A 20,857-nucleotide genomic window follows, 5' to 3' on the forward strand; every position below is an offset into this window, starting at 1 on the left:
GGTGGGGGGAAGAGAAGGTGGGAAGGTGCCAATGATTGGGGAGGGGGAAGGTGCTGATGATCAGGATGGGATGGTGGAGAAGTGCCAAATCTGATCAGGGGTGGGTAGGGAGCGGGAGAGAAAGGCGCCTCTGAGACCTTTGTGGAGGGCGAGGGGGAAATTTAAGCAGGTTATGATTAGATGCATTTTATGGATGATGCCCTGATCACTGAACAGTTAGGTTTTGCTGGTGTGTTGAGGCCCTGCCTCCCTGCATGACAGTGTGAAACACACCCCTTAATTTTTCTTTTGGTCAAGTGACATAAGATCTGGAGAGAAACACGCCCATTTTCTCACCAGAAACACAGTTATTTTTTGGTAAGATTTAGCCCAGCGTATTTGACAGCATCTGTTTGAGAGAGAAACAGAGTTAATGTTTCAAGTTTATATGACTTCTTCAGAGTTCTAAAGGAATGTAATATGGATTTGAAAAGTTAACTCTGTTTCCCTCTCCACAGATGCTGCCCAGACTTGCTGAGTTTTTTCAGCAGTTTCTGTTTTTATTTCAGATCTCCAACATCTGCAGTATTTTGCTTTTATTCCACATGCTTTGCCAATGTTGGAATAAAGCAGCTGATGTTATATTCCAGAAAGCACAGAATTGAAATCAATCTTTAGACACTTTTGCAAGCATTTGTTTACTAAGTTGTACAATACAAGCATACATTTGCTAACTCAACAGCCAGTGTTTCAGTTTGTGTATATTTCTCGGGGCACTAATGAATCGTTAATGCCTGTTAGTGCCACTACTTGGGAATACGAAATTTGACACTCAGACAAATCAGCTGTCTTCTTATCTAATGGTGGAGCAAGTTTGAGGAACTGAATAGCCTACTTCTGCTCCTATTTCATATCTTCCTATGTTTTTATGTTGTTTGAAATAGTAAGGAAAATATTATTTGACATATTGCAACTTCATAATCTCTGGAAATACTAGAGTATGAAATTCTTTAAAGATTTAGGAAATTAATGTTTGGCGTGGCTTTTTGTCATCTCTGCTGCCCTGTCCATAATTTGTACCAAATCCTGCTCAATCGTCAGCCATGTACTCATTGACCTACATTGATTCCTGGAACACTTTCCGAAAGGGGCTATGTAAATTCAAGTTGTTATGCCACAAGGCTTGGTGACCATTTTTGTTCCCTGGATTTAATTTATCTCTGGACTATTGCTATTGTACAGTTGGCAGTGTCTCTTATTAACTGACAGGGAGCAAGTCAGGACTGCTCAATATTTTGCTTACGCCTGTGAGCAGATGTCTGGTCTTTGCTCAGTGTTTCCCTTGTAGTAGTACAGATGAGATTCGGACCTTGGCTGAGTGAAGGGTTGGGGCCTGCATTTCACTGCATAAACCATGACATTGCTTTGTTATGAACAGCTTAACCTCATATGGTCAGAATAGAATTAAATATCCAAAATAATTACAAAATCAAAAAGATGCTGTACCTGTCTGTAAAATCAGGATGCAAGATTCAGAAAGATTTTTATCAGACTGTGACTGTGCAGTTGTTACAGAAGTGAAAAATGCGGTTCTACGTTTTCCCCTTTCATACAAGTCAGACAGCTGTCTGTACTTCTGAAGGTTTCTGTCTGTAGCTTAGTGATGGGATTCAGCAGGTAAACCTAAAGAAATCATGCACAGGTTCTGCTTAAACACGGTCCCACACCCAAGATAGTGAAAGGTGCCAGTGTTTAAGTTGAACCTGTTTTGCAGTGTAACTCCACTTTGTTAATAAATGCACATTTATACCAGCTCCTTAAAATGTTTGGACTGAATGACCCGTCTCTGAAAGTTGGCCTCTGGCTGATTCCCACATGTTTGTGTTGGCAGGGCTGCACTGTCTGGTTGGCTGACACTGATTCTCGGATACTAAAGCTAGTGGAACACAGAGCTCTTGATCCTTTTCAGAATGACTTTATTTTTGGGCTAATGTCCCAAAGCTGTCCTTGGCACCTGTGATTCCTCGAAAACATTATACATGTGCTGTGAAAGTAATCTCATTAGTCCCTGAGGAAAGACTAGCAGCAGGACTTAACTGCTAGCATTTGTAATTGTGAATTCAGGAACACCTTTTGCTAATTGCTTTCATAGATTTATGCAACAAAAATATGTAAACCTAAGACTTACATATTCAACTGTAACTTGCAAAAGGGAGTTGCATATTTCTTGAAAAAGAATATTCAAGGGAGTAATGGAGAAAGAGCAAGAGAGTGGGACTAAATAGAAAGTTCTTCTAAATACCCAGCACAGGAATGAAGGTCCAGAATGTAGCCATGCAAAACAGGGACTGAAAAAAGTTTGATTAATGATTGCAGTGAAGTAAGAATCTGGTGAGATAGGAAAGTAGTTAAAATATGCTAATGACAACCCATACAAGTTTCTTGAAGTTAAAGTTCATAAGATCATTTGTGATTGACCATAGAAGATGAGAAACTATCTTTATTGACCAACCTGTTTGTTGAGAATGATGTGGATCCATCACAAGTCACACATCTTTATGGACAGATTACTCAGGGTACTAATTTTGTTTAGGGCCCTGGTAATGACCATTCTGTGAGCGTTCTAGGGGAGTTTGGTTTCCAGTCAGGATTTTCATGATTTTCTCTAGAACAAACTGTGGGGTTCTAGCTATGATTCCAGTTTTATTGTCTTATATCCATCTGGATCATTGACTTTGTTAAAATCTTTGTTCTGATAGCTGAGCCTGTTTCTGGCTGGGGCAGAGATTACAAAATGCAGATACTGAATGGAATTCAGCGCCAGAACAAAACCAATGTAGTCTCTTAGACTAGTTTTAGTTGCCTACACTTTCCAGTTTTAAGAGAATCAAGAATGCTCCTCCTAGCCCATCCTGACCAACTGTCAGCACACTCAAAGTCTCTCAGTATTAATCTTCTCCCATTTCTCCCGTCAGCTCAACATTCTCCAGGACCTGACCTGCCTGTACTGTAATCATTATTGTGGGTCTTAGAGTAGCATGGGATTATTCATGGTTTAGACTTACAGATAGTGGGCGACATGATGGCATAATGGTTAGCACTGCTGCTTCACAGCGCCAAGGATCCGGGTTCAATTCTGGCCTTGGGTCGCTGTCAAAGAATAAAGAAAATTACAGTGCAGAACAGGCCCTTTGGCCCTTCAAGCCTGCACTGACCATGCTACCTGACTTAATTAAAACCCCCTACCCTTCCGGGGACCGCTTCCCTCTATTCCCATCCTATGCATGTATTTGTTGAGATGCCCCTTACAAGTTACTATTGTATCTGCTTCCACTGCCTTCCCCGGTAATGAGTTCCAGGCACTCACCACCCTCTGTGTAAAAAAAAAATCTGCCTCGTACATCTCTTTTAAAACTTGCCTCTTGCACCTGAAACCAGTGCCCTCTAGTAATTAATTCACCCTGAGAAAAAGCTTCTGACTATCCACTCTGTGCATGCCTCTCATAATTTTGTAGACTTCTATCAGGTCACCCCTCAACCTCTGTCATTCCAGTGAGAACAAACCAAGTTTCTCCAACCTCTCCTCATAGCTGATGCCCTCCATACCAGGCAATATCCTGGTAAATCTTTTCTGTACCCTCTCCAAAGCCTCCACATCCTTCTGGTAGTGTGGTGACCAGAATTGAACACTATATTCCAAGTGCAGCCTAACAAAGTTCTATAAAGGTGCAACATGACTTGCCAATTTTTATAGTCAATGCCCCAGCTGATGAAGGCAAGCATGACCAACTTCTGCACCTGCATTACCACTTTCAGTGACCTGTAAACTCAGGTCCCTTTGCCTATCAATACTCTTAAGGGTTCTGCCTTTTACTGTATATTGCCTATTTGTATTGGACCTTCCAAAATCATTTGTGATTGATTTGATCATGGAGGCACGGCAGCACAGTGGTTAGCACTGCTGCTTCACAGCTCCAGGGACCTGGGTTCGATTTCTGGCTTGGGTCACTGTATGGAGTTTGCACGTTCTCCTCGTGTCTGTGTGGGTTTCCTCCAGGTGCTCTGGTTTCCTCCCACAGACCAAAGATGTGTGGGTTAGGTTGATTGCCCATGCTAAAATTGCTCCTTAGTGTCTTGAGATGTGTAGGTTAGAGGCATTAGTGGGTAAATATGTAGGGATATGAGGGTAGGGCCTGGGTGGGATTGTGGTTGGTGCAGTCTCGATGGGTCGAATGGCCTCTTTCTGTGCTGTAGGGTTTCTATGATTCTATGAAAATTGTCCAGATTAGACTCCATCTGCCACCTCTCTGCCCAAGTCTCCAACTGACTTGTACCATGCTGTATCCTCTGATGGTTCTCATTGTTATCTGCAAATCCACCAACCTCTGTGTGGAGTTTGCACATTCTCCCTCTGTCTGCATGGGTTTCCTCTGGGTGCTCTGGTTTCCTCCCACAGTCCAAAGATGTGGGGGGGTTAGGCTGATTGGCCATGCTAAATTGACCCTAGTGTCAGGGGATTAGCAGCGTAAACATATGGGGTTACGGGAATAAGCCCTGGGTGGAATTGTGGTCGATGGGCCAAATGGCCTCCTCCTGTAGGGATTCTATGGCCGGCGTTCTCTCAAAGAAATTCTAAGCGTTGAATTCATGGGAAAATTGGAGTTTTTTCAGTGGGAGTTCACACTAGAATCTCCCACACTAATTTTAAAATCCTATAACAAATTGGCTCTTCAGTGATTCTGCACTCTTAGTAGAGAACCATGTTTGTGATAGTCCCATAGCTTTCCATTTGATTCCAAGCATGGCATGCCACTAAATGTGAACAAATACTAACCCACCTTGTTGTTCTGTGATATTGAGTCTGAATGAGGCTTGGATGCCACAATAAATTTAGACTCTACTTTCACTTTCATTATGAACTCTCACTGGACTGGTTCAAATCCTGATCCTGACCCATGCTTCTACTCAGTAGGACTCAATTCTTGAGAGTGCGGCTTCACCAAATGATGCCTGAGATTGTAACCACCAGAGTGCTGGGTTGTAAACCATTTTACAACCAAATGAAAAGGGCTCAAGGCTGCTCTCTATTCAACCTTCTTGGTAGTCACAAGGATTTTTTTTCACGGGGATATGTCTTTTCTAAATCGGAACTCTGGTGCGGCCGCACTTGGAGTACTGTGTGCAGTTCTGGTCCTCACATTACAGGAAGGATGTGGAGGCTTTGGAGAGGGTGCAGAGGAGGTTTACCAGGATGTTGCCTGGTATGGAGGGGAGGTCCTATGAGGAGAGACTGAGGGATTTGGGGTTGTTTTCGCTGGAAAGAAGGCGGCTAAGAGGGGATCTTATTGAAACATATAAGATGATTAGAGGTTTAGATAGGGTGGACAGTGATAGCCTTTTTCCTCGGATGGAGAAATCTAGCACGAGGGGGCATGGCTTTAAATTAAGGGGGGGTAGTTATAGGACGGATGTCAGGGGTAGGTTCTTTACCCAGAGGGTGGTGAAGGATTGGAATGCCCTGCCTGCTGCGGTTGTAAATGCGCCTAGTTTGGGGGCGTTTAAGAGATCCGTGGATAGGTTTATGGACGAAAAGGGATTGGTTTAGGTTAGAGGGTCATTGTTTTTTTTAACTGGTCGGCGCAACATCGTGGGCCGAAGGGCCTGTTCTGCACTGTAATGTTCTATGTTCTATGTTCTATGAACTATTAATTGTTTAAGCTGTGAGCAATAAGAGCCAAAGTAACAAGATTTTCATAAATTAAAGAAAGGGAAAATTCAACCGTTAAATCTGACAAGAATAATAAAAGTGCAATGTCAAGAATTTGGCCTTCGTGTAATCAGTCAGGCCCACGCATACACACACATGCACACATCGCACATACACACACACTGGAACTAAGGAGAGTTAGAGTCTATTACAAAAAAGATAAAAGAATATGCAGCTAAGTGGCCTTTGATTGTCCTTGAAGCATAGATTTAAAGACTGTGATTGATTTAGATTAGATCAGCTCAGACATGGAAGGTATTGTAATTATTATAAGGTTTTGGTCCTTTGGTAGAGGTAGAATGTTAGAATGGCTTAGAATCTCTACAGTACAGAAAGAGGCCATTCAGCCCATCAAGTCTGCACGACCCCAGTCCCACCCAGGCCCTACCCCCATATATTTACCCACTAATCCCTCTAACCTATGCATCTCAGGACAGTAAGGGCAATTTTAGCATGGCCAATCAACCTAACCCACACATCTTTGGACTGTGGGAGGAAACTGGAGCACCTGATGGAAACCCATGCAGATATGAGAAGAATGTGCAAACTCCACGCAGACAGTGACCCAAGCCCGAAATTGAACCCAGAATCCTGGAGCTGTGAAGCAGCAGTGCTAACCACTGCGCTACCGTGCCACCCCAAATGTCTAATATATAATAGTAGAGAGGTAAACACTATACTCCCTATACGAGAATATACGTATACACATAATACACTATACGAGAAGATAGCTTCTTGAAACAGGTGATGCTCTTATTCTGAAGGAGAGAAAGGGAGAGAGAGAGAACAGCCTTTGGTCTGTTTCCTTTGCTGAAGACAATCCTGACACTGCCTGTGTCACTTGCTATCTCTCTCAAGTGGCTGGGCAGCAAAGTCTTGAAATACTTCACCCATTGTGATTTACCATGGTTTTGGGTGGGCTTGCCTGTAATGGCCATTGTTCCAGTCTCCAGGACTTTACTGTCTCTTCTTTAGTCAGTTTGAAGTTTTGATGGGTGTCTGGATTATAGGAAATGTCTCTCTTCACATTCCCCTGTGGGTGATTTGTTGATTTCTCTCTTTCACCTTAGAATGTGGCCTTGCATGGTTAAGCAGTTTGCTATGTCCTAGTTCAAATTGCAAAATTACTAATCAGTTGAAAATTATAGAATTAAAAACAAAGGGGCCCGTCCTCATGACAAATGGTTCTTCTAGTGAAAACTGGACGGAAGCGAATCGGTCATTTCCTTTTCCCAACAAGACCAGTGGGACCTGTACAAACATAGAACATAGAACATAGAACATTACAGCGCAGAACAGGCCCTTCGGCCCACGATGTTGCGCCGACCAGTTACAAAAACAATGACCCACTAGCCTATACCAATCCCTTTTCGTCCATAAACCTATCCAGAGATCTCTTAAACGCCCCCAAACTAGACGCATTTACAACTGCAGCAGGCAGGGCATTCCAATCCCTCACCACCCGCTGGGTAAAGAACCTACCCCTGACATCCGTCCTGTAGCTACCCCCCCTTAATTTAAAGCCATGCCCCCTCGTGCTAGCTTTCTCCATCCGAGGAAAAAGGCTATCACTATCCACCCTATCTAAACCTCTAATCATCTTATATGTTTCAATAAGATCCCCTCTTAGCCGCCTTCTTTCCAACGAAAACAACCCTAAATCCCTCAGTCTCTCCTCATAGGACCTCCCCACCATACCAGGCAACATCCTAGTAAACCTCCTCTGCACCCTCTCCAACGCCTCCACATCCTTCTTGTAATGCGGGGACCAGAACTGCACACAGTACTCCAAGTGCGGCCGCACTAGAGTAGTGTACAGTTGCAACATTACACTGCGACTCCTAAATTCAATCCCCCTACCAATAAACGCCAAGACACCGTACGCCTTCTTAACAACCTTATCTACTTGATTCCCAACTTTCAGGGATCTATGTACACACACACCTAGATCCCTCTGTTCATCCACACTATTCAAAGTCCTCCCGTTAGCCCTATACTCGACACATCTGTTGTTCCTACCAAAGTGAATTACCTCACACTTCTCCGCATTAAATTCCATCCGCCACCTCTCGGCCCAGCTCTGCAACCTATCTAAGTCTCCCTGCAGACTATGACACCCTTCCTCACAATCTACCACACCTCCAACTTTGGTGTCATCAGCAAATTTACTAATCCACCCAACTATACCCTCATCCAGATCATTAATAAAAATTACAAACAACAGTGGCCCCAAAACAGATCCCTGAGGCACACCACTCGTAACTGTACTCCATGATGAATATTTACCATCCACCACCACCCTCTGTCTCCTATCTGATAAAAAAAAATAAATAAATAAAAAATAAATAAACAGGATGGTTTGCACCTGAACCAGAGGGGCACCAATATCCTGGGAAGGAAATTTGCTACAGTTTTTCAGGGGAGTTTAAACGAATTTTTCAGGGAGATGGGAAAATGGGATGTAGTCCAAAAGCCACTGTTGAGGGTCGTGAGGTGCTGAGGAAGGTACCAAGGTTGCCAGAGTATACAGGCAGACAGGATGGTGGATTGAAGTGTATCTACTTTAATGCAAGGAGCATCAGGAATAAGGTAGGTGAACTTGGAGCATGGATTGGTACTTGGGACTGTGATGTTGTGGCCATCACGGAGACATGGTTAGAACAGGGACAGGAATGGTTGTTGGAAGTTCCGGGGTATAGATGTTTCAGTAAGAGTAGGGAAGGCGGTAAAAGAGGTGGAGGAGTAGCATTGTTAATCAAGGATAGTTTAACGGCTGCTGAAAGGCATTTTGAGGGGGATCTGCCTACTGAGGCAATATGGGCTGAAGTTAGAAGTAGGAAAGGAGCGGTCACATTGTTAGGAGTTTTCTACAGGCCCCCAAGTAGTATTCGAGATGTGGAGGAGGAAATGGCAAAGCAGATTATGGATAGGTGCGGAGGGTTGTAGTCATGATGTGGAGATGCCTGCGTTGAACTGGGGTAAACACAGTAAGATGTCTGATGAAGAGGGAAATCTCGAAAGCTTGTGAGTTTGCTATCAAATAAATTGGTTGGACTTAAACCTGGTGTTGTCAGACATCTTAAGGTGTGAAGGTCACAGGGTAGTTATCATGGGTGACTTTAACTTTCCAAATATTGATTGGAACCTTTATAGTTCAGATGGGACACTTTTTGTACAGTGCGTGCAGGAGAGTTTCCTGACACAATATGTGGATAAGCTGACAAGAGGTGGGACCACTTTGGACTTGGTACTGGGTAATGAACAGGGCCAAGTGTTAGATTTGTTTGTGGGAGAGCACTTTGGAGATAGTGACCACAATTCGGTGTCCTTCATTATTGCAATGGAGAGGGATAGGGTCACACGGCAGGGCAAGGTTTATAATTGGGGCAGGGGTAATTATGATGCGATTAGGCAAGAATTAGGGAGCATAAGATGGGAGCAGAAACTGTCAGGTATGGGCACAAATGAAAAGTGGAGCTTTTTCAAGGAACAAATACTGTGCGTCCTTGATAGGTATGTCCCTGGCAGGCAGGGAGGAAATGGCTGAGTGAGGGAACCATGGTTCACAAAGGAGGTTGAATGTCTTGTTAAGAGAAAAAAGGAAGCGTATATAAGGATGGAAAAACAAGGTTCAGTTGGGTCACTTGAGTGTTACAAGGTAGCTAGGAATGAGTTAAAGAAAGGGCTTAAGAGAGCTAGGAGGGGGCATGAGAAGTCCTTGGTGGGTTGGATAAAAGAAAACCCCAAGGCTTTTTACTCTTATGTGAGAAATAAAAGAATGACCTGGATAAGGTTAGGACCAATCAAGGATAGTAGTGGGAACTTGTGCATGGAGTCAGAAGAGATAGGTGAGGCGTTGAATGAATACTTTTCTTCAGTGTTCACTAAGGAGAGGAGCCATGTTTTTGAGGATGAGTGTGTGATACAGGCAGACAGGATGGAGGAGGTAGATGTTCTGAGGGAAGATGTATTAGCAATTTTGAAAAACCTAAGGGTTGGTAAGTCCCCTGGGCCAGATGGGATACATCCTAGGATACTTTGGGAGGCAAGGGATGAGATTGCGGAGCCTTTAGCTTTGATTTTTGGGTCCTCGCTGTCCATGGGGATAGTGCCAGAGGACTGGAGAGTGGCAAATATTGTTCCTCTCTTCAAGAATGGAAATAGGAATGACCCTGGTAATTATAGGCCAGTTAGTCTTACTTCAGTGGTTGGTAAGTTAATGAAAAGGGTCCTGGGGGATAGGATTTATGACCATTTGGAAAGATGCAGTTTAATCCGGGATAGTCAGCACGGTTTCGTGAGGGGTAAGTCCTGCCTCACAAATGTGATTGAATTCTTTGAGGAGGTAATTAAGTGTGTGGATGAAGGTAGAGCAGTTGATGTCATATACATGGATTTTAGTAAGCCATTTGGTAAGGTTCCCCATGGTAGGCTCATGAAGAAGATGAGGATGTGTGGGATAGAAGGAAATTTGGCCACTTGGATAAGTAACTGGCTGTCTCATAGAAGACAGAGGGTGGTGGTAGAAGGAAAATTTTCAGACTGGAGGCCAGTTACCAGCGGTGTACCACAGTGGTCAGTGCTGGATCCCCTGCTATTTGTGATTTTTATCAATGACTTGGAAGAAGTGGCTGAAGGGTGGGTTAGTAAATTTGCTAATGTCACCAAGATTGGTGGAGTAGTGGATGAGGTGGAGGGCTCTTGCAGGCTGCAAAGAGACACTGATATGATGTAGAGCTGGGCTGAAAAGTGGCGGATGGAGTTTAACCCTGATAAGTGTGAGGTGATTCATTTTGGTAGGGCAAACTTGAATGCAGATTACAGGGTCAACAGCAGGGTTCTGAGGAATGTGGAGGAACAGAGAGATCTTGGGGTTCATATCTACAGATCTCTGAAGGTTGCGATTCAGCTGGATAGAGCTGTGAAGAAGGCTTATAGTGTGTTAGCGTTTATGAACAGGGGGTTTGAGTTTAAGAGCTGTGGGGGTATGCTGCAACTATACCGGATGTTGCTGAGACCACATTTGGAATATTGTGTTCAGTTCTGGTCACTTCACTATAAGAAGGATGTGGAAGCATTGGCCAGAGTGCAGAGGAGATTTACCAGGATGCTGCCTGGTTTGGAGGGTAGGTCTTATGAGGAAAGGTTGAGGGAGCTGGGGCTTTTCTCTTTGGAGTGGAGGAGGATGAGAGACGACTTAATAGAGGTTTATAAGATGGTGAGGGGGATAGATGGAGTGGACGTGCAGAGACTATTTCCTCGGGTGGATGTAGCTGTTACCGGGGGCATAACTACAAGGTTCATGGTGGGAGATATAGGAGGGATGTCCGAGGTAGATTCTTTACTCAGAGAGTGGTTAGGGTGTGGAATAGACTGCTTGCCGTGATAGTGGAGCCGAACACTTAAAGAACTTGCAAGCGGTTATTAGATAGGCACATGGAGCACGCCAGAATGATAGGGAGGGGATAGCCTGATCTTGGGATTGGACATAGCTCAGCACAACATTGAGGGCTGAAGGGCCTGTACTGTGCTGTAATGTTCTATGGGGCTTCTGTAAGCCTGTGCGGGGCTTAATGCACCGAAACCCTGCAGCTCCGATCGGCATGCACAGAAAAAAAAAATGATAGAATGTTGCTCCCCTTCCACATCCCTCCCGGGTTGGATAATGCTTCCCCAAGGCCCTTACAGACATTGTCCCACCCCCACAATATAATTAAGCCCCTTATCCCTCACCCCCCACCGACCAGACAGATCGTGGGCCCCTCCACCTCCCCACACTGACCTCAGGCAGAATGGCAGTGGACCCCTCTTTTCCTCCCCCACTGATCTCAGGCAGGGTGACAGCATACTCCACTTTCCCTCCACTGATCTCAGGAAGAGTGGCAGCGGAACCCCTTCCCTGCGACCACCACCACCACCCCTCCCCCCCCCCCCCCCCCCCCACCCACTGATCCGAAGGACAGTGGCAGTTTACTACCAAATAAACCCGTTGGACTTTAACTTGGTGTTGTGAGACTTCTTACTGTTTACCCTAATTCAATGTCGGCATCTCCACCTCAGGCAGAGTGGCAGCAGACCCCCCCTTTACTCCCCTCCTCCCCCCACTGATCCGAAGCTAGGCACCTACCTCCTCACTAACTGGAGCACCCAAATTGGACGTCGATGGAGCTTGTCTGTTTCGCGCCAACTCTGGATGGGCAATGCAGTGGTAAAGGGGGAAGTGGTAAAGTTTGCGTGCAAACTTTAAATGCATACAAATGTATTTAAATATCTGTCATGTTCATTTTGGGTGCGGTCCTGATCACAGCCATTTTCAGGGCCTTGATAAAGGGGGAACTGGTGCAGATCGCGCTATTCGCCTCATGCTCGACTTTCGCGCGACGTAATGGTAAAATCTGGCCCAAACAGCCGGAGAATTCTGGCCTTAGTCAATTTCTTAATGTATTGCTTTGAAATAGGCGTTTACTGACAGTTTAATGGTTTTCTACTCTGACTCCCATAAACTGTGTTTATTTGTCTTTCACTTCAGGCTTGAATGCATCTCAAGTACCCTCATTGTTTCTAACTGCTATGTTTACAAATATCCTAAGCACCATTGACAGATGTGGTTTCTTCACAGGGGTTAAGTGGCTTCATTTCCTCTTTTGCATTTAAAGTGGTACCCTGATCTCTGAACAGCCAGGCTGGCCGGCTTTATTCATGGAATGCATAAATTTGCCTGTCAGGTGGGTTAATCCTACCTGGCAGACACACTCAGTGCCAGTGCAAAACCCTCCTGTTTTCATGCCAGCAGGAACATTTAGTTTGAAAATGGGATAATCAGGCCCCTAATCTCCAACCGCTAAAAACTCCAGGGTAACAGGTACATAGGAACATCTCCAAGTCACGTCGTCTGATTTGGATAGACATCATTATTCTTTCACTGTTACTGGGTCAAATTCTGGAACTCCCTATCCAGCTGCATTGTGAGTCAACCTTTGTTTTACAGCCTGTAGCAGTTCAAGGTGAAAGCTCACCATAGGGATGATAGGGATGGGTCATGGCGGTATTGCCGGCAACACCTATGTTCAGGAATGAATAAAAATGACTTGTTCTGTTTCAATTATAAAGGAAAAGGAACAAGGGATCGTGCTGTAACTTAGCAACTGCAAAGAGTATACCCAATCATACCAGTGAAGAAAGGAACAACAATAATGACATTTCGCTTGGAAACACGTTGTGCATGCAACAATGATTCCGGTCAGAGGGGAAATTTCAAAGCAAGTGAAGTGAACCATGACAGTAATTCATTAAGCCTTTGACATAAAAGTATGGAATGAATGCAGAAGAAATGCAAGGTCTAAATCATGATGACCAAATCAATTTTTAAAATGAAAGTGATGAGTGAAATATTCCGCTGGTGGCACCAGTGTAGCTGGGGTGGAGTGGCAATAGTTGAGAAACTTAGGGATGAGCTATTTCTTCAATGGTGTTGGTGGGAGATTAGTCTGTGCAGGAGCAATGGAAGTGTTTGGTGTAATCTTCTGCGATGTGCAGGGTCTGTGATTTCATTTGCTCTGATCTCATCTTGGAAAAAGCCTATAATAAATAGAAAAGGAACAAGTTTTGCAAAACCTCTCCTGAATACTGCCTTAAATAACGAGCTAAAACTGCAAGGTGATTTGTGCACTATGCCCTTGCTCAGTGAACGTAGTTCCCACAGTGAAGATTAAGGAAATAAGAAGACTTAAAATAATAGGGGGAATTTGCTGGTTTGGTGCAAGCCTTATTTTAAAGCTATAACTCTCACCTCTGAAACAGAACGTCCTAGTTTAAGTCATATTTCAGAAAGTTGTGCACACAAGATTGATATTTTTGACAGAAAAATAAATTCCAGCATTTAGCACCAGAGTTGTCGTTCTTGAATGGATTTCAGTAATGATGGAAAATTTTCATAGAAACATAAAAAATGGGAGCAAGGGGAGGCCATTCATCCCTTCGAGCCTGTTCTGTCACTCATTATGATCATGCTGATCATACAATCCAGTAGCCTGATTTTGCCTTCCCAACCCTCATATCCTTTGATCCACTTCATCTCAAGAGTTTATTTAACTGTTTTTTTGAAAACATACAGGTTGAATTTTCCTATCCCACCTGCCACGGGAATCGTAGTGGGTGAAACATGGACCATGCAAAGGTTTGCTGACCTCAGGCAGGATTTTCCAATCTTAGGGGGAACACAGCCGGAAAATCCTGCCCACGATGTTTTGGACTCAACTACTTTCTGTACTAACAAACACCACAGGCTGACCACTCTCTGGGTGAGGAGATTTCTCCTCATCTCAGCCCTAAACAGTATCCTCAGACTGTGACCCTTCGTTACAGACACCTCCGTCATCGGGACCGACTTTCTTGCGTCTAGACCTGTTAGAATTTCATAGATTTCTATGAGATCCCCCGTCATTCTTCTGAATTCCAGCAAATACAATCTCACCTAACTTGGTCTCTCCTTATACTTGCCATCTCAGGAATTGGTCTGGTAAAGTTTTTCTGCATTCCCTCTAGAGCAAGAACATCCTTCCTCAGATAAGGAGACCAAAACTGCACATAATATTCCAGGTATGGCTTCACCAAGGCCCTGTATAATTGCAGGAAGACATCCTTGCTCCTGCACTCAAATCTTCTCATTATGAAGGCCAACATATCATTTGCATTTTTTACTGCCTGCTGCACCTGCATGCAGTCAGATGGATATAGAGGGATTTGGGCCAAATGTGGGCAATTGGGACTAGCCTCAGGGTTTTAAAAAAAAGGGTGGCATGGACAAGTTGGGCTGAAGGGCCTGTTCCCATGCTATAAACCTCTATAAATTATAAATCTTACCTTCAGCAACTGGTGTACAAGAACACCCACGTCTTGTTGCATATTCCCCTTTCCTAATTAATGGCCGTTCGGATAGTAATCTGCCTTCCCATTTTTGCTACCAAACAGGATAACCTCATGTTTATCTAAGTTATGCTACATCTGCCATTCATTTGCCCACTCACTCAACTTGTCCAAATCACACTAAAGGATCTCTGCGTGCTTCTCACAGTTCACCCAGCTTTGTGTCATCTGCTAATTTGGAGACATTCCCTCATCTAAATCATTAACATATATAGTGAATGGTTGGGGTCCTAGTACTGATCCCTGTGCCCCACTGGTCGTTGCCTGTCATTTCAAGACACTAATCCCATATGCTTTATATTTGCATGCTAATCTCTTATGTGAGACTTGTCAAAAGCCCTCCAAAAGTCCAAACAAACCACATCCACTGGCACCCCCTCATCAGCTCTGCCAGCTGTATCCTCAATTATCAAGCATGATTCCCCTTTCATAAATCCATGCCGACTGTCTGATCCTGCCACTGTTTTGTTATAAAATCTTTGCTAAGGGATTCTAGAATTTTCCTCACTATAATTCCCTATTTTTCTCTACCTCCCTCTTTAAATGGTGGGGTTATGTTAGCTGTCCTCCAGTCTGTAGGAACTGTTCCAGAGTCCACAGAATCTTGGAAGATGACCAGCAATGCATCCACTATTTCTCGGGCCACTTCCTTAAGTACTCTGAGATATAGATGGTAAGGTTCCAGAGATCTACTGGCCTTCAGTCCCAGCAGTTTCCCCAACATGATTTCTCTACTAATATTGATCTCCTTCAATTCTTACTTCTCACTAAACCCCATTTTGCCCAACATTTCTGACATCTTATTTGTGTTCTCTTTTGTGGAGACAGAATCAAAATATGTATTCAGTAGCTCAGCTTTTTCTTTGTTTCCCATTATAAATTCCCATTTCTGACTTTAAGATTTGTTTTCACCAATCTTTTTCTCTTTACATGCCAACAGAAATTTTCAGTCAGATTTATGCTCCCCTGCAAGCTTACACTCATACTCTATTTTTCCCTTATTAATCAGTCCCTTGGTCTTCTTCTGTTGAATTCTGAACTGCTCCCAATCCTCAGATCTGTTATTTTTCTTGGCCAATTTGTATGCCTCTCCCTTGGATCTAATACTATCTCTAATTTCCCTTGTAAGCCATGGGTTGGCCACCTTTTCCAATTTTACTTTTGCACTAGACAGGGATAAGCAGTTGTTGCAGGTCACCCATGCATGCTTGCCATTGCCTATCCACCACCATCCCTTTAAGTAATGTTTCCCAATCTATTATAGCCAATTCGCGTCTCATATCATCATAGTTTTCTTTATTAAGATTCAGGACCCTAGTCTCAGAATCAACTCACCATCTTGATGAGAAATTCTATCATGCTATGGTTGCTTGTCAATTGTAGAATTCACTACCACAGAAAGTAGTTGAGGCCGAAAAGTTGTCTGATTTCAAGAAAAAATTAGATAACTCTTGGGGCTAAAGGGATCAAGGGATATGGTGGGGCAAGGGGGGGGAGAATTATGTATTGAATTTTATGATCAGCCATGATCAAAAAGAATGGTGGAGCAGCTTTGAAGGGCTGAATGATCTACTCCTGCTTCTCGTTTCTATGTTTCATCGCCAAGAGGTCTCGCATAACTAGATTGCCAATTATTCCTTTCTCATTACACAATATCCAGTCTAGAATGACCTGCTCTTTAGTAGTTTCCTCAACATATTCGTCCAGAAAACATCCTGTATACAGTCCAGGAATTCCTCCTCTGTGGTATTGTGACTAATTTGATTTGCCCGGTCTATATGCAGATTAAAATCCCCCATAATTATACATGCTCCTTTATTGCGTGCATCTCGAATTTCCTGTTTAATGCCATTCGTAACATCACCACTATAGTTTGGTTTCGTTAGGTTGAATATAGATCCCCAATGTTACCTGTAGATGCCATCAAAACTCTCCATTGGTAGAGTCACCAATCCAAAAATGTTGATTCATGCTTCCACCAAAAGTGTTGAGTGAATAAATTCAGATGTGTTTTTAAGGTGATATCCCCTAATTTCAGAGTTTAATTTAACTATGCCAGTTACACAAATTTCCCACATGTAAATTGGTGAATAAGTTCTCCCAAGAAGAAAAATTAAATAGCTAAATATGTTTGAATCAAATGAAATTTGCAGATATTTCTAATTTTCGGATGAGCACTTCTCTATGCTTTGAATTTTATTACCCTTCACCACATCAATACTTGACTTAGAAAACTTGCTTTGGATTTGTTCATAACACACTTTTGACTCTCCCATCAGGCTGGAATGATCCGAACAGACCAGGAGGAATATTTTATTGAACCACTGGAAAAGGGCAAACAAGCAGAAGAAGAAGAGAATGGCCGAGTTCATGTGGTGTACCGTCGATCAGCTATACAGCATTCAAATCCTGAAATCCCTGTTGACTTCTATCAAACAGGTCAGTATCTGATCTAATTTTTGGAATAATGTTCATTCAGTGTGCTTGTTCATCCGGAAACAATTAGTGAGCAGATGAGACCCAGCAAAGAGCCTTTATTTTGCTGAAAGGAGGCGTCAATGGTTTGTGGTGGTTAAAAATAACTATAAATATGTTTTTGCAGCATGGGGAGTGCATTACATATCAACAACATGGTAATAAAGGAATCTTTCCATTGCATGTCTTTTTTCTAATAAATACATAACAAACCAATGTTTCCTTGTGCTGCTGGAAAACCTTGGGTTTTGTTATTGCCATGTGACTGAATTGCAGTGTGTTTCTCAGTTCAGAAGGCTGCCATTTAGCAATGTGACTGAGATAGAGTCACTGACAATTACATAGTTATGGGATGGGTAGCCATGGAAGTGGCATTAATGGGATGCATATTATCACATGAATGCTCCGGATAGAGTGCTCACAGGATAAGCATTCAAAAATGGGGTGCCCAAAGGAGGGATGTTCATTGGACCATTATTCATGGATGTTCATGCAAGTGCACATGTTGAATGTGTTTGGTGCTTATAGGATGTCCATTTGTGGGAGGGTTGCTCATAGGTTTGGCACTTAGAGAATGGGTGATCATATCCCCTGTTCATGAGTGAAATTTATGGTTTCGGTCTGTACATCAAATACCAGTCAAGCACTTACAAAATTAAATTAATCCTTTATCCTGGGCTTAGAAATAGATGCTTTTCTCTATACAGCTATTCTCTTTGGTAGGGAGGCCTGATATCAAAATAACTATTGTTGCAGAGAACAATAATTAAATTGTGCAAAGATCAACAATAGTTCAAGTTTCATTTTGCCTATTGGGAGCCTATTCTATGATTTGGCTGTAGTGTATGTACAATATTGTTGGAGGACTGACATTACTTCAAACAACAGATCAGTAGCATTTTGCAAACATCTTTATATTTTCCAGCAGTTATTGCAAGACTCTGGCAGCACAGAGCACTTTTATTCGGGTTTCATTTCCCAATTCCAGTAAAGTGATGCCTGTGGCCACTATGACCTACAGTTGGACATATTTACAATCACTGCATTGCATGCTACTGTAACTTCTTAGCTTTTTCTAAGAACCAACTGTGGTGGTGTTGGCAACCCAGAAATATGGCTGACAGCGGAGCATGTTTCATGGAGGAGCGATGCACAAAGAGTGGTGCTTCACTGAAAGTAAATTAACTTTCAAGTCTACAAAGGGTAGGGGTAGCAGTAAGAAGAATTATGTCATGTGTGCTCTGCCCAAAGGCAGGTCCTCAGCTCATTGTCTGCTGATGTTGCATCCTAAGCGGTTTCTCTTGGCAGTTTGTATCAGTGTTGATTTGCCATTGCCACTCCTAGGAGCAGGAAGAGGAGGAGGAGGCAAGTCCCAAACCTACGTCAGCCGGAAGGGGATTTGAACCCACACTTGTTGGCATTATTCCTACCCCGAAGGATGTATATAATAATTATAAAAGGGGATAAGAAATGGTACAACATTGATAAAAAAATTATACATGGAATGACAAAGCAAGTGTCAAAAGAGTGGTGATAATAGGAAATATGTGAGAAAGATAATTCATCAGTTATTGAAAGAATAGGAATAGCAGCACAAGCACAAATTGAAACAATTTGGATAGATCTGAGTAAAAGTAGATGGATGGGGGAGGACTTCCTAGTTATAACTGGGTTCGTTGAACAGCTGGATGGGAAGCTGTTTGCCAGATAAAGAAACTGTCAGATATTATGCTGCTAAATTTCAACATCAGTGAGGTCAGGGCCAATGTGAAAAGAGGCAGTAAGACAGATTCACTGAGACAAGCAAGCAACATTTAACTGATTTTGGACATTGATCCCTTGCTCTTATAAATCTGTTTTCTCTATTAATAAGTGTGTTGAGAGGAAAAGTGAAACGACTTAAAACTAATTAGAGAATAAAGGTATTGAGCAGAATTTCCAGTCTTATTTCACAGTGTAGTTGTGGATGGAAAAGTGGAGGAACCCTCCCTACTTGGGCTAAAATGGTTCTCTGATTTTAAAAAATTAAAATAAAACCACAGACACCCAAGGGGAAACAGACCATTGTCCACAGCAAACTACCAGCCTTCAGGAGGACAGTGAACTCGGCACCACACAACCGTGCCATAGCAACCCCTGCCAGACGTGCCGGATCGTCGACACGGATGCCATCATCTCACATGAGAACACCATCCACCAGGTATACGGTACATACTCTTGCAACTCAGCCAATGTTGTCTACCTTATATTCTGCCAGAAAGAATGTCCCGAGGCATGGTACACTGGGGAGACCGTGCAAACGCTAAAACAATGGCTGAATGAACACTGCTTGACAATCACCAGGCAAGAGTGTTCTCTTCCTGTTGGGGAACACTTCAGCGGTCACGGGCATTCAGCCTCTGATCTCCAGATAAGCGTTCTCCAAGACGGCCTTCACAACACACAACAGCGCAGAGTCGCTGAGCAGATACTGATAGCCAAGTTCCGCACACATGAGGATGGCCTCAACCAGGATCTTGGATTCATGTCACACTATCTGTAATCTGGACTTTAACTTGGTGTTGTGAGATTTGAAATGATTAGCCTCTTGATGCTGGACAAGTTGACTTGAAAGAGGGCACTGCTGTTAGACTGCCATCCTTGCTATTATATTTGGAGCATCATGTGCAGGCACCTTTGATGGTAGTGCTGTTGCGCTTTGGGTTGCCTGCTGTAAGTTGTCCAAGTCGTTCGGGGAGCGTCAAACCCATCTCATGAACATTTTAATTACCTCAATCACTTTGAGCATTTTTTGGCTTGTCTGAATACACTATGCTTTGGAGCAGTGCATAAAGACGTTTGCATTTATATAACATCTTTATGATCACAGGATTGACCAAAACCTTAAATGAAGTACTTTTGAAGCATAATCGTGGTTGTAATGTAGGAAATATGCTATTACTAAGTTCCACATACAGCAATGAAATAACTGAACAGGCAAACTGTTTTATGTGTTGGTTGAGGGGTTAACCAGGACATGGACCAGATCTCCTGCTCTTTGTATAGTGTTGTGGGATCCTTTACATTAATCTAAGAGGGCAAATTGGCCTCAATTTAACATTTCATGTGAAACAGCACCTATGGTAGTACAGCAGGAAGCCTGCATTGATTATATGCTTAAATTTCTGCATGGAATTTGAATTCACAAATTCAGTTTGGATGGCTACTACTGTGGCATTGTTGACATGCAATTACAAGAAGTACTTGTTCCAAATCTTACCTGTGGGAAAAAAAAATCAAGAGATCACAAAGTGTGACAGTTCTTTATTCAGTCTCTTGTGTTGCAGTCCCTTTTAAGGCCCGAGTGTTTGTAGGTCACAGGACACTCCTGGTGTCTATTGAGAGAAAGCTCGTGAACAGTATTAGGGCATGGATCCTAGTAGGAGGGAACCTCATGTGAGACTGGAAGTAAATGGAACTAGACACTGTACCTTCATTGAGTTTGTTTGTACACAGTTTTTCCTTCAATAAATCATTGTTGTGATTCAAGGCTTCCTTGTTGTGATACCTTGTGCTACAACAATTACTGTTGACAATCGAGTATGATAAAAATTTGAGCTTTATGAACAGAAACAGGGTACTCTATCACAATTTGAGCTCGTTCTCTCACTCACAGTTCTGGACATTCAGCTGGTGGGGTAACTTAGAAGTTGTTGCATTGGCATTCAAAAA

General features: G+C 43.0%; 1 protein-coding gene across 1 annotated transcript in view; it reads left to right on the forward strand.

Moving 5' to 3' along the window:
• LOC145342937 (A disintegrin and metalloproteinase with thrombospondin motifs 3-like) overlaps nucleotides 1-20,857 on the forward strand; it is a 286,375-nt gene that overhangs the window by 58,646 nt on the left and 206,872 nt on the right. Inside the window, exon 4 of the mRNA XM_080188573.1 lies at nucleotides 16,951-17,110. Coding sequence (XP_080044699.1) covers nucleotides 16,951-17,110 — 160 coding nt within the window. The remainder of the gene's footprint in view (nucleotides 1-16,950; nucleotides 17,111-20,857) is intronic.

The sequence above is a fragment of the Carcharhinus amblyrhynchos genome, chromosome 5 (genome assembly GCF_965287045.1).
Source record: "Carcharhinus amblyrhynchos chromosome 5, sCarAmb.v2.hapA, whole genome shotgun sequence".
Classification (NCBI taxonomy): domain Eukaryota; kingdom Metazoa; phylum Chordata; class Chondrichthyes; order Carcharhiniformes; family Carcharhinidae; genus Carcharhinus; species Carcharhinus amblyrhynchos.